Source organism: Vigna umbellata, chromosome 1 (genome assembly GCF_029865625.1).
Source record: "Vigna umbellata cultivar VRB3 chromosome 1, Vumbellata_1.0, whole genome shotgun sequence".
In the NCBI taxonomy this organism is placed as follows: Eukaryota; Viridiplantae; Streptophyta; class Magnoliopsida; order Fabales; family Fabaceae; genus Vigna; species Vigna umbellata.
This window is the reverse complement of record NC_142165.1, coordinates 68,343,422-68,358,267: the sequence shown is the minus strand read 5'-3', so window position 1 is coordinate 68,358,267 and position 14,846 is coordinate 68,343,422. Positions and strand designations below refer to the sequence as shown.

General features: G+C 31.6%; 1 protein-coding gene across 2 annotated transcripts; it reads right to left on the bottom strand.

Annotated features, from left to right (window-relative positions):
• Positions 1-5,908: 5,908 nt before the first annotated feature.
• On the bottom strand, positions 5,909-8,232 carry LOC124820425 (4-hydroxy-tetrahydrodipicolinate synthase, chloroplastic-like). Of its 2 annotated transcripts, none has more exons than XM_047292105.2 (3): positions 7,969-8,232; positions 7,474-7,569; positions 5,909-6,993 (listed from the first exon to the last, which is right to left on the bottom strand). In XM_047292105.2, exons 1-3 carry the CDS (start codon positions 8,145-8,147, stop codon positions 6,066-6,068), a joined length of 1,203 nt encoding a protein of 400 aa, XP_047148061.1. In that variant the 5' UTR covers positions 8,148-8,232; the 3' UTR covers positions 5,909-6,065. The 2 variants fall into 2 exon arrangements, with proteins under 2 accessions (XP_047148061.1, XP_047148062.1); XM_047292106.2 differs by having other exon boundaries at positions 7,474-7,564; positions 7,969-8,107.
• Between the last annotated feature and the right edge of the window lie 6,614 nt (positions 8,233-14,846).

Here is a 14,846-nt window from a genome sequence, read left to right as displayed (position 1 = left end):
AACTTCTTGGAACTGCAAAAAACTAACTGTTCAACCTATTTATGCATAACATGGTTGTTTTGAGGTGTGGAAGTTGACTTTTTGATTTTGAGTAGCTTTTGGCATTTTACCTAGTGAAACAAGTTTGAAATGATGACCTAAACTTGCTGAAATGGTAAGGAGTGATACCTAAGTGGTAAATGGAATTTTGACCACCAAAACCTCCTAATAACCATGAATTCAGCCTTGGTACTGCAATCCCTATATATAATCCCTGTAATTGAAGGAATTTAGATTGTGCCCAACCTGATACTAGTCAGCTCATACTCTCATTGAATTAAAACTCCTAAGACATCAACTTTGTAAATAAATAAGGCAACTCTAAAAACCAGAAGACGCTAAAACCAATTTAGTCCCTCAACTTCTATTGATCAAAATACCCTTGCTGATGTTTCTGTCATGAACAAAGCGAAAAGCTGATGTATCTGTCATGAACAAAGCGAAAAAGAAGTACAAATAAATAAAGGTAGGACTGTACAAATAAAAAAAGCTTTGTGCAACACTTAGCATTAAAAAGTGATCCCTTAACATTAAATAACATAAGTTGTTGATAGGGGGAGCTATATGAAAGCTAAACCCAAACCCTTGTGTGTTTTTGATGATGACAACGAAGAAATGTTTTAATAGTTTCTTCCACAACAACTGAAATGTTTAACTAATGTTTAACTGTGTTGATTTGCTTGTTTGTGCTTGAATTGCTTGTGTTGCATACTTACAGTGCTTATACATTTGTCTATATATGTGGTATGGATATTCATGGTTTTGAATGACAAAAATCTTTGCACAAAGCATATATGTATGAAGTAATCGATTACAGTGTTTATGTAATCAATTAGATTCATCAGATATGGATATTCATGGTTTTGAATGACAAAACTCTTTGCACAAAGCATATATGTATGAAGTAATCGATTACAGTGTTTATGTAATCAATTAGATTCATCAGATATTAACAAATGCTTAACTGTGACAAACTGCAACTTTTAACAGATTACATTTATATGTTTAATCGATTAAAACTCGTGTCTTTGGTTACACCTAACTGCTGAGTGTTTTGATGAGTTTTCAAATGAAATATTTTTTAAAATTGCTTAACTGTTATATTTAACCGATTACATGGTTTTCTTAATCGGTTAAATCTCGTGCACACTGAAAATTGTTTTCATGGTAAGTCTTAACTAACATAACGGTCATATTTTGAATTGTTTTGACTTATGATAACTATGCAATCAATTACATTAAATGCGTAATCTGTTAAATTTGTTTTAATGTAATTCTGGTATAGTAATGTTAATTACAACCGATTACATTAGTATTGTAATCGATTAATATGCGTAAGACTTGAGAAAACTATATATTGACGCATAGTGCCCTGCATTGATAACTTCTCAACATTTGAACTTTAATATTTGACAAAAGTGAGTTGAGAAAAGAAATTTCAGGTGTGCTCATTCTCCAAGAATCAAGAAACGTTAGTTTGGAAAATTTGAAGGATTCTTGAAGGAATTACTGTGTGTTTCATTGGCTGATCATCATCCGCACTCTAAGGTGTTCGAACCAAGATTATTATTATTGTTTTTGCAATCTGGGGATTGTAGTTTCCAGGTAGCCGATGGCCAAGAAGAGAACGTGAGGTTCTGGTTTCTTTGAGAGGTGTCTTAAAGGGTTTCTGCAGAAAGAGGATTGTTCTTTCTGTGTTGTATTCTTCTATATTTAATTTTGAGTTGGAGAGGAGATTACACTAACAAACGCTTTTTGTAAGTCTTGTTGTATAACTCAATCTTTATAGTGAAGAGACTTTCAATCTCAGATTGATTGAAAAGGACTAGATGTAGGCATCAAGGTCGAACTAGTACAAAAATCTTGGTGTTTGTCTTTCTATCCCTTAACTCTTTTATTGCATTACAATCTTTATTTTCTTGCGTTTCAAGAAAGTACAAAAGCTTTTCAAAGGTTTTTAAAATAACATATTTTTTATAAGAACCAATTCACCCCCCTCTTGGTTGGGAAATAAGGTCTATCTATTCCTACAAAAGTAATTCAGCTACATCGTTCAAGTGGTCCCTTAGCACTTTACTAAACATTACATTTTCTAATACATGACAAAAAACAGGTCCAAAATAACTGTACCCACTTAAAATTTGTTCCCTAAGTGGGTCACATTAACTGCAAAAAACATTAAATATATCACATGACTTGTCTGAAAGTTGTATTGTTACTAGCTCGAGACCCTAAAACTTGTGCAACCATGGTTCTTGTGGATGTTCTTCTTCCCCCTTCGTTAGTTGGTGCAAATCCTCCTCCACTCCCAGTTTCCCTAAGAAGCTCTCTTTATAGCCCTCTAAACACATGTAGAATTAACCAAACCTTGGTGGTAAAGTTGGTTGGGGTTGATTGACCTTAATCTTGAAGGTTCCAATCTTAACTCTAAACAATTCAGCCACATAATCATATAGACGAGCATATTGTAATTCTTTATCTCCCACTAAAGAATCTATTGCAATTTGCTTTGATTTTTGAGTTATTCCAACACTGTATGACTTCTTAATTTCATCAATTATTTTGATCACTGTCATATTACCCACATTTATAAATCTGTCTACTAATACTTGTGCAATCCACTATACACTTGCACTTTTGTTTCCAAAAACTCTTCCACATTTGTGATGCCTAACCAGAGTTTTGAACCTAAACATATGGTTGCCTCCTACCTTGCTAGCCATAATTAAAACACCACATTTCTTTTTACACACAATCCTAACTTTCTTCATATCATTCTTCAAAAATTGAATTTCTTTTCCATTTAAAACGCTATGCTCCATTAGCACATTTTTAAAAAATTTCAATGAAGAAAACTCCATCCCCAATTTAAATTTGAAGGTCTTGTTCATATCATCCACTCTATACTTTGGAAACTTCCCCCTATTCAAACTGACGCCTTCATCACTATCTACATATGAATACAATTCATCAGTATTATATTATTCATTTATGTCATGGTCTCTAACTTCTTCATTAATGATAAATGACCCTTCACCAACATTGCTTCTTCTCCTCACAGTTTTCTTCTTCTTTTTCATTCTACTCCACCTATCTAATACATGATTAATATTTCTACGATCATATGGCACCCTCTCATTCTCCAACCCAAACCCATCATCATCATTTGTCATTCTTTCTTCTTTATTATCATCCATGTTAACCTCTTCGTCACCCACATTAGCCTCTTCCTCAACCATATGCACCTCCTCCTCACCCACATTTACCTCTTCCTCCATGTCATGTATGTGCCCTGCCTCTACTTCTTCACCAAGAGTAATAAACTTAATTTCTTGTGACTCACTACAAACATGTTGGACATATATTTCAACTTCTTCGTCATTTGCCTCTGCGTAGTTAGCCAAGTTTATTGCTTCCCTGTCATCACTCAATATTCTAAGATTAATCAGTAGTTTTTGTTTGGACCCCTTCTACCATAGCTTGAACTCTACATCATATTTGAAATCTTTAACAATTCTCACTACTTCAAAGTACGACCATCAATCGGGATCAACTGCTTTTATTATGTGTACCTCTCCCCCAAAATATTGTAGTTCGTTATTGTTAACGAACTTTCCCATGTGATGCAAAGACACGTCGAAAATCATTTTTAAACCTACATTGTAACATGAACAACTTAAATCAAATAACAATAACCTTAAACGAAAACCAAAAAGAAAAAATGATCTTGCTTGCTTACGCGTTTCTTTCACAGCAACCACAAGAAATACTATAACCACACGAAGCACGCCAACCATGTCAAGCACCGCTACCATAATTTGGTGGAAGAAAATAACCCTAATCTCAACATAATAACCCTTTATTTAATTGGATTGAAGATTTCGTAAAGAACTATAATCTCAACGTAATAACCCCTAATTTTCCTTAGCGTCAATAACCCTTAATCTCACCGTGAATAACCCCACATTTGCGATTTGTAAGTATACACATGACATGAAATGTGGCACACTGTTAGCCAGCTCATTGAAAATTTAATGTCATTACTTTTCGAGAATTAAAAATTACAATTTCATTAAAGAAAAGGATAAAAATGAAGCAAAGTTTGGAAAAAAGGAAAAAACTTGATAGTTAAGGTACTAAAAATATATTTAATTTTTTTTAAGAAAGAAAAAAAAATATCAATGTAAAAAAATTGTGTGTGTAGCATTTCTCAAAATCTATCTACAAATACTCTTTACTGACACTCAAATTAATACAGATAACGTAAAAGTATAAAATAATATTAAGTATTAAGTAAGGGTAGTAGAAAAATATATTTATATACCTTTTAAGTCTATATATTGAAAAACATATTAACAGATTTTGTTAATATTCCTTCAAATAGTAACTAATAGACAGACATATCATTCCAATATTTCAGAAGTTGTTATTATTATAATAAATCCTCTGTTATTGAACTTTTTTAGATGATATCGTTTTAGGTTGATAATTTTGGACCTGCTTTTAGGTCAGATATATACTTTAAAAGTAAAAAAGACTTTAATTTAAATCAATTTTCTTAATTTAAATTAGGAAATAAACATAAACTAAATAAATAAAGTCCACCAAATTCCCAATTAAAGTGTGTTAAGAAACGAAAAAAAAATGTTTATCTTTTTCTTTTTGTAATGATATGAATATAACAGTAGATTTGTTAAATTTTCACGAACCAGTAAGACTTATTTCTTTTATAAAATGGGCGTGAATAATAAAGAGAAAAGGACTTTTGGGCCAGAATTGAAAATGAAGATAACAAAAATGTACACAACGAGATTAAAAATAATGAGAGATCCTAAGGTATAATTGGGCCGGATCTTTTGAGTTTGATTGGATGACTTTTTTAGAAGTATTTTAGAAAAAAATAATATATGTTAACTTTTCTCTCAGTTACAATTAACATATACAAGTTAATAATTTGGAGGAATTATAAGATTTTTTTTTTTGGTAAATTTACTTCTGTATAAAACAAAGTTTACCTTATAGAAAAGTTAATCATTAATTTTTTTTTATTAAAGCTATAGAAAAGTATGTATGTTTAAACATGTTTGGGAACATATCGAAAATTCAAATACATGAACACATTCTTTTGTGAAAAAGATAGTTATAATTGTTACTTATAATCTAACAATCAATAATCAAAAAAAATTTTAAGATTTAATTTACTAATATTTGTAGAGGTGACAACGGAAATTAATTGGTTCTATGTTGGTTTGTTCTACATTTAACATACCAAAAGTGAGTCAAGATGTAAGTTAGTAGGTTTGACTTGCATAATTGTAGATTTGTAAGCATGTCGGTCAGCCTACATAAATTAAAAAAATATTAAAAGTCTTTTTGTAATTTTAAATTTAACTATCGTTTTAAAATAATATTTTATTATAAGTATAACAACAACAAAAAAACTTAAAAATTAATTATTTATTAAACAAAGAAAGCATATTATAAAAAATATATTACAATGGATTTTGAAATAAAATCTAGATTTGTACTTGTAAATATATCTTATTGATGAAATGATTTGTAAAAATATTTAAATATTTTTTAACGTACAAACCACATTGCACAACAATAGAAGATAAACTAACTAATGTGGGTTATTTTACTTTTCCATTATATAAAATGACATTAAAATTATAATTAGATTTTATGTGTCGATCTTTTATTAGTAGTGATAGTTGCAAAAGATTAAGTTAGCAAAAAAATTTTTGTATTATTCTTAATTGTCATTAACTTACTTTTAGAAATAAAAGTATAGAATAAGTAAATTAAATTTTACTTTCGTAAGTTCTGAACTAGATGTTGGTATTTTAGAATCAGATAACAATCTCAGTGAAGAAATTGATAATTTTCTAAAATTTGAACTTTGAAGTTGGAACTGACTGTATGGTACATGATATATGGTTTTTGAACATCACCAAACTTTCAAAAGAATAACAAGGCTAAAAGTGTTAACTTATACAGAGACTAGAAGAACATGGTAATCTACTTCAATATCTACCAACTACGATAAAGTCATCATTCTCAAGAACTTGAGCATCTTTTTCTCCAACAAAATGCTCTCGACCCATTTGCTTCACCAAATTGACAAACTCTATCCTTTTATTCACAGGCAAGGGAACATGGGGTAGTCTGAAAACTGGTTTGATGACCCCAAGTTGAGCAAGAGCAGTGTTCAAAGCAATAGGCACAGGCTCTTGAGAAAGCCAATCAAACAGAGGAATCAGCTTTGAATTCAGTGTAACATTCTTGTTTTCAAACATGAGTTTTCTCATCAAACCAGGAACTAGGTTGCTAGCAACAGATTGAACTCCAACAGCTCCAAAATCCCATCTAGCATCATGGCTCATTTTATCATTCCCTGTCCATACAACAATCCCTTCATCTGTATATTGTTTGATCCTCTCAGTTCCCACACACTCCTTGACACCAACCAAATTAGGACTTTGAGCCAAGGTTTGAACTACACTGGGAGGAATATCTTGATTAGTCCTTGTAGGTATGTTATATACAATGACGGGGCCAATGGAAAGTACACTGTAATAGTGAGCAACCAAACCATCCAAAGAGGTTTTGCCATAGTAAGGGCTTATATGAAGTGCAGCATTCATTCCAACAGCAAAACCTCTCTCAGTGGCTTTAATTGCCTCTGATGTGCAGTTGCTTCCAGCATTACCAACAACCTTAACTCTGTCCCCAAAACAGTTAACTGTGCGTGCAATAAGCATTATTTGTTCACTCCAGGTCATTAGTTGGCCTTCACCAGTTGAGCCTGCAACCAGAATACCTTCAATGCCTTTTGCAATCTGCATATCCACCAAGTTATCATATGAATCAAGATCAAATTGGCCGTTAGGTAGATAAGGAGTTTTAACCGCTGTTATCAATCGCAGACTCCTAATGCCCTCCATTGATGTCCTGCACATACAATACATGCAAAATTTATTTCCATGAACAAGTCTTACTTTGTATACGTTAAGATGTTTGTGAACATAATTGCAAAATTTGGTTAGCAAGTGTAGCTTTGTCAACAACAACCAGCCAAGTCATGAAGCTAAAAACGCATAAGCATCTACATTTTGTTGGCACATCCTTAAAAATTAAAATATACATTGCCAGTTGGAGATTTGTATCATATAAATTGTTATAAAACTTCGTTGGAGATCAAAGATACAGGCAGAACTTGATAGAAAATCAATTTCTTTGTGTTGAAAAATCAGTTCCCGAGGTTCCAGAATTCGCACCCAGAGAAGAGATTTCAAATGTTGCAACATAGTACACATAATACAGAAAATAAGTTCTTGTTGGAATAATAACAAACGGATTGTATACAATTTAACAGGAGAAAGAACTCATACGGAAGAGAATATAATATGAATTGATTATTAAAAAATCCACCTATTTTTAACCACTGAACTGCTCATTGGGAGGTGAAAATCATTTCCTGCACATGCTTGTGGAGGCTTCCAGTATGTAGTATTCTTAGGATCTTTTCTGCACAACACAAAATAGAGATTAATCTCACCAAAATATGGAAATGACCAAGATAAAATGATTATCCTCCAAAATAAAATGAACAAAATATGCAGTTCCTAACTTCTAAAGAACTCCCACCAATCTCAGGTCTCTTCTACATGTTAATTTCATTAAAAACTAGAAATTATATTATGAATTATAACTGTTCCTATACAACGATGAAACATCAGACAACCTCATCAACTCTCATCATCCTTACATTATTTTAGTAACTTCATATATATCCATAAACCAAAGTCAAAATTAGGAATGTTCAGAAACAAATAAAGATTACTGTAGAAAACAACAACCATGAGAAAGAAAGCAATCATGTATTTAAATTTTAAAAATAATAATAAAATAAAAGTTTACTTTTACCTCTTGCTGCAAGTTCTGAAAACGGAGCGGAAAAACACTGAACCGGGTTCTGCGGTCGACATGCTGTAACTACAACGGTTCTTCAACATGGTCACTTGACCCGAAGTGAAACTGACACTAAGATCCGACCCGATTGAAGCTCTGAACAACGGTTTCGCTTCGAAAGAGTTGGAAAACATAAGAGAATCGACAGCGGTTGCAAGCTTTGACTAAGGAAACGGTGTTATAAGTTATTAAATTGTAACATTATCCCACTGTTTGTGAATTTTTCAGGAAGTATCATAATCCTTAAATACTTAAATAGATTTGTTAATAAAATACTATATTTTAACTTAAAATGGATTTTTTATGGAATTAATGGTAAGATCATTGTTGTTGAAATCTCATGTTTTTTCTATCGAAGAGATATATTCCAGATGTTTGAAATAAATTCAATTAAAATAATTAAAATTTATTTATTGAAATTTGTTCTGATTAATAAATTTTTCTTCAGTTTTTTTTCCTCCGCCGTGAGGTAACATTTAACAGTTTAATTTGTCAAATTATTTTTTATTATATAATAAAATTATATAAAGTATGTCTTTACAGTTCAAATATATTTGTCGGGTTGGTTTTAATTTATTTTATTTTATTGTCCAACAATTAATTTTAAGGACTTTTCACATTTTAGAAGGATAAGAAAAGCTCTAGATGAAAATATTAAATTACAAGAGAAATTCAATATAGATGAGGAATAAAATACTTATTGAATAAACATAATTTAATTAATATGACTTATTGTGTTACTTAAAATATTTGAACACAGTGTTCATGTAAGAGAATAACTAGAACAGATTCAAATAATATTTGAATATAGGTGAGTTATTATGAGATAAAAAGTAATCATAAAGACTTAAAAGAAAGGAGATTTGAATTCGAAAGTTTGATAAGAATAAGAATATATATATATATATATATATATTATCAATTTTTTTATAGGTAAAATAGGATATGATTCACTAATCCCTCTTTCTCATTGCACATATTCCTCTTTCTAAGGGTGCGTATTTTCCTTATAAACCTACAAATAAATACCTTAGATAGAGCTTTAATGTTCAATGAAAAAAATTCTAGTTAAATTGAGCTGTGATTTCCATGTCAAACAATATAAAGTAGTATAAGCTAAGATAAAACTTCTCACACTAAAAAAAAGTGACTTATCGACAAATTTATATATATATATATATATATATATATATATATATATATATATATATATATAGATAGATAGATATATATAAATTTGTAAGTAATGTAGGTATTATATACAAATTTTATTTATGGACAAGTAAAATTAAGTTACATATGATTCTTTTATTAGTAAGTAACGTAAAAAATATTTTTTGTATGCAAATTTCGTATGTATATTTGATGGGTTACAGCGAAAATGCAAAGGACATTATAATGGTACATGATTCATGTATAAGTAAAACAAAATTACCTACTTTTATGTGCAGATTTAAAAAAAATTAATTATTAAAAATAAAATCAGGTTTATTCTCGCATTCACTAACTCAAAGTTTTTGTTGTTGACGTTCCCTCACTCTAAAAGAAGAAATCCTCATAGCTCACCTACTCGAAAATCACTCACTCACAGAGAACAAACCATTCATTCTTCTTTCTTTGTTCTTCATCATTCTCATAGAGAAAAAACCCTCACAATACTCATCGCTCATTCTTCATTCTTTTCACATTTGTATTTTTCAACCACAACGTCAAAATCGTGTATCACCTCCACTACTCACACCTCCTCTGCATTGGCCCTCCCCTTGCCGAGCTCATTGTAGATAGCTCAACTTTTAAAGCTCACACCCTTTTCATATGTGTAAGCCAACCGTGAAATACTCAAAAGGCTATTCTTAACTTGTTTAAGAATAGGAAGTGATCTAATATGATTCGCGGTGAGTTAGGATTTCTTGATCCTTTCTAGAAGTTATTCAAAATTCATCTCCACAAACATAAGGCACTTTTTTTAATTTTACTCCATACAAAATGTTGTAATGCTACCTAGGTAATAGATTTTCCGACAATTTCAAGATATTATAAAGTGTACATGTGAATATCTTTTTCCAAAAATATATGCATTAAAAACTTAAAAAACCTGCAACTTTTCTTAATCCGTAAAATCAAATAAATAAATAATAAATAAAACTACAGTGAATTTCATAATCAAAATAATTTTGCAAAAGATTGGTAGTAATTTCTTGGAAATTAATATTCAGCAAAATTTACAAGTATTTCTTGAGTAAAAGTTTTCCATAAATAAAATTGACAGATCTGCTTTTTCTGTCTTCTGTCATGCTCGTTGTTACTCTCATGAATGTCATATTACTCAAATACTTATCGATAAGACTACCAATGAATGAATGTAAAGAAATTAATGCAGAAGCGGGTGTTTTTTGGATTGTCTTTTGGAAATATGAATTGAAAAGATTGTTACATGATTTAACCGCTCATTTAGCAGCCGGATTCCAAGTTCTGATAATTCCTGCAACACCATAATCAGAAATCAACATCTTGCATAATTTACACAGTATTATCCAGAAAAATAATTATGCAGTCCTCTTCATTCAACTCGCTTCTATTGCTGCCTCTTCTTGCCATCAAACCCTAATTCAATCTAACATAATTTAAATCTACAATCAAACAACACATAGTAAATACACAAAACTTCGGCAATTTCACCGCCAAACTGCTTTAACGTTGTAAAATAAAGTGTGAATGGAAAAACGAAACAAAAATCACAATAGAATTTGGTTTTAATTTATTTTTTATTTTATTCTTGTCCAACATTTAGTTTCAAGGACCTTTCACATTTTAAAAAGGATAATATTGTCCTGACCAGAAAAAGTATAACTGTACAACATTTATTTTATTCTTTTCTTTTTTATATTCTTTATTCTTTTCTTCTTATCTTTTTTTACCTCTTAGATTTAAGATTAAAAAGTTCTTTAATATTTTCTTAATATATATATATATATATATATAATATTTCCTAAAAATTACTTGATTTCTTATTTTTTATTATTTACACTTTATCTAGATAATATATGAAACATTTTAGATTTAATTAGAGAAGATAAAACGTAAGATTTTTAATTCTTATTTTTAAAGTGAGGATGAAATAAATAATATAATCATTTTAAAATACTAATATTACACACAACATAATTGTTCTTAACCTCGGTGACAAGGTTTTGATACAAGTCTCTAAGACTATAGTAGGATTATGAACAAAACTTGAAAGCTTTTGCATGATGAAGTTTTTTGTTGGCCATTTATATCAAAAGCAATTATCAAACAATTGTCTAAATAGGTTCTTGATTTGGAAAATATTTATATTTAAATTGATAATGAGGATTAGGTGGTTTTATTTTTGTATTCTTTACTTAGATGCATGGTCGTTTCAAGGAGCCTTGTTGGATGAAATAAAGACTCTCATTTTGAGGAGGCTCAAATGACTTTAAATTCGAAGGAGTTGAACGAGAAGTTTAATGTTAAGATGACTATTTTTGAAGACGACCTTATACTAAGGAGAATATTAAGAGATATAAAGATGTCAAAATTGAGCTCACACAAAGGTAGCAAAGATGCAAGATAAAATTTATTATATGTTCTGGACGCTATAATATTTGACTTAACGTTTTTTAGTGAGAAAACTTGCTTTGCATGTCGTATAATATAAAAGGTTAAGTCATGTAAAAGGAAAAAATTTAGTCAAATATAAAAAGGTATGGAACTAAATTAGTTTTTTAAATGAAACTAAATTATTTTGTAGTTTGATTGTAAAAACTAAACCATTGATAAATTGAACTTTTTAAACTAAAATATACTTTTAGATTTTTAAAAGGGTTAAATATGTTTTTAGTCCCTCAACTATCAAGCGATTTTGTTTTTCGTCCATATTTCAAACTTTGTACGCTTTGATCCCTCTCCTTAAAGAAATCATAATTTTTGTTCCTCCAAAACTAACACCGTTAAATTTAATCTGACGTGACTAACGATGTGCCACACATGATACCAGCTTTCACAGTAATCTTGTGCCACGTGTGCTTTTACAAATGGCCCAGCACTGTGCACTTAAGAAGCGTGCGGCCCAATCCATGACGGCCCGACATTTCTGCTGATCATGTAATAGCCAGGGTGACATACACACGCACTGAGAAATCAGAGTGAGAGGAGAGAGGGCAGAGCCTCGAGAAGTTTCCCCTCAAGAGATGCAAGGGCCAGCGATGCCGGGGATGGTCCGACGACGGTGGAGAGAGCTGCCGACAGTGGTGAAGAAGGCAAAAATGGAGACAACAGTGAGAGAGGTAAGAAAAACTCTAACTTTTATTATATTGAAGTAACTGAGTATACAATGTGTTTCTCTGTATCTCTTCTGAACTGAAACAGAGAAGCTCTATTTATAGAGCTTCTGTAAAACTAACATAACCACCTAATTAACTGTAAAAACACTATTGTCTGTTAGACAGTAAGGGATATTTATTCCCAATATGTGCTACTATTCACCACCCTCTTCTCCTTCTCTCCTCCTCCACCACCACCTTCCCCTTCAACTTCGTTCTCACGCAAGCCCGCCACCACCAACCTCTCGCGCAAGCCGCCGTCTCCAACCATGAGGCAGCGAACGCTGGTCCCGCCGGCACCATGAAATTTGCAACAAAAAACGCTACCGTGTTTGGGTCCTAGGAAATTCATACTCTGGTTCAGTGCATGCTAGATCTATCAAGCGAAGATTACAGTGAGTTGTTTGGGTGATATTATGAAAGATATTTCTTTGTGTTGTCTCGGAAGGATCGGTGGAATGGTTCTATATCCCAGCTGCACTTTGATGTTTGGGTCCAGACATTTCTACAGAAACCTATTCTTGAAAAAAAAAATATTCTTTATACCTCTCTTTACTGAAAGAATAAAACGTAGTAATGTGGATTTTGATGTGAAAATTTTATGTCAGTAGCAAACTGGCAATTCTCAAAAGTACAGGTTTTACATTCTGAAAATTTCTTTGTTCAAATGTATGCAGAGAAAATACATTTTAGTATATGCTTATTCACTCAGAATGATCATTTTATGCTTGCAACCTCTGTAAACATTAGTCATTATTTACAACAATAAATATTTTATATCAACGTAATAACAAAAACTAAGATAGAAGAAAATAGTAAAATCAAATACAGCCTACAAATATTACTGATTTCCTAACCATTTTCTTTCTGTTACTCTTAATTTTTTATCACATATCTGCAGGGATTGCATCATTGAGAAATTGCCAGAATAGGGAAGGAAGAACCTTGTAACAGCTATCAAACTGCAGAGACATGATTGCTCTTTCTATTTTAGAGTAGTTATTGATCTATTTTAGAGTAGTTATTGTAACAACTATCAAACTGCAGGACAAACACTTTTTTCTTTTTCGATAAAAAACTATTACAAAACTTAGTAGCAGTATCTCTTGCTTCACAATTGACGATACCTAAGTAATTTATGTATACTTATATTATATATTTTTACTACGTTAAAAATTATTAATATACAATATTATATATATATATATATATATATATATATATATATATATATTGCTATATTGAAAGAATTTATTTGAGAATTTGAAAGATAGTATCAAAAAATAGGGATTAATGATGTTTAAATCAGTCTACGAAAATGTGTATATATTAAATGCCTTTTAACTTGTCTTTACACTTCCATCTCAAGTCTAAAACTTTTTTTTAAAACTTTTTTTTAAAAGGTGTCTCTTCCTAAGTGCTTCAAAAACCTTTCATGTCTTTCTTTACTTTCCCTTAACTCCTGGCAATAAATTTCCCTTTTTTCCAGATTTTCTCCCTCAGGTATGATAAAGATCACCTTAAAAACGGAGACAGTAACTGTCTCACCACCTTGTTTTTATCATCTTCTTCAACTCTCTTTATTACATCCCAATTAAAGAAATAAAAGCAGTTTTTTATTTTCTGCGAAACAACTTACAATAGTTGAAGAAGGACCCATTAGACTGTTGTAGACAGAGAGAACGAGGATGAGAGGCTTTCCGGAGAGGTGGCGGAGGGCAGCGGAGGTCGCTGAAGGGCGGTGGAGGGCGGCGGGGCTGAGGTGAAAGGCCGAGGCAGAGGTGGTGGTGTCGGGGGTGGAGGTCGAGAGAGGGAGGAGGGTCGTTAGCCAGCTCAGACTATTTTTACAGGTTTTCAATTTTTACAATGACAGAAACGTGGCATACCGTTAGCCACGTCAGATTAAATTTAACGGTGTTAGTTTTGGAGGACCAAAAATTATGATTTCTTTAAGGAGAGGGATCAAAGCGTACAAAGTTTGAAATAGGGACGAAAAACAAAATCGCTTGATAGTTAAGGGACTAAAAACATATTTAACCCTTTTTAAAAATATAAGTATACAAATCACATTTATTTTTGAGTGATTCTTCCTGCACCTCACTGCCTTCATCCTGCACCCCCAATTTTACTTCTTTGCCCTTTATTTAACAAAAAGTCAAAACTTAATTAATGAATTTATTTTTGTTAACCACCAACCATTTTCCTAACTGCCAACCACAAAAATATCTTTTGGGTATAAACCCTCAGGTGCGCCCTGTTCTTCGTTTTCACTGTAGCAAGCATTGTTATTTTTCTTCACTCCTTTACTGTGTATTGAGTTGGTGGTTATCATTCTCGGGTGGTAGTGCTGGGTGTGTTGGGAGATTTGGAGATCTGCTGTGACATTGTTCGGCGAGAGGAAGACGACAGGTACGTTTGGCGGAATCTCGTAACCGCACTTCGAGGTGCGAAAAGCAGTGGCCGCACTTCGAAGTGCGTTTTTTATTTTTT

Excerpts from the sequence above, each read along its gene's own strand:
- LOC124820425 (XM_047292105.2), bottom strand. The coding sequence starts at position 8,147 with ATGTTTTCCAACTCTTTCGAAGCGAAACCGTTGTTCAGAGCTTCAATC. Across the intron at positions 7,570-7,968 it reads TTCAGAACTTGCAGCAAGAG|AAAAGATCCTAAGAATACTA; the intron begins GTAAAAGTAAAC and ends TGTGTTGTGCAG. Across the intron at positions 6,994-7,473 it reads AGTTCAGTGGTTAAAAATAG|GACATCAATGGAGGGCATTA; the intron begins GTGGATTTTTTA and ends TTGTATGTGCAG.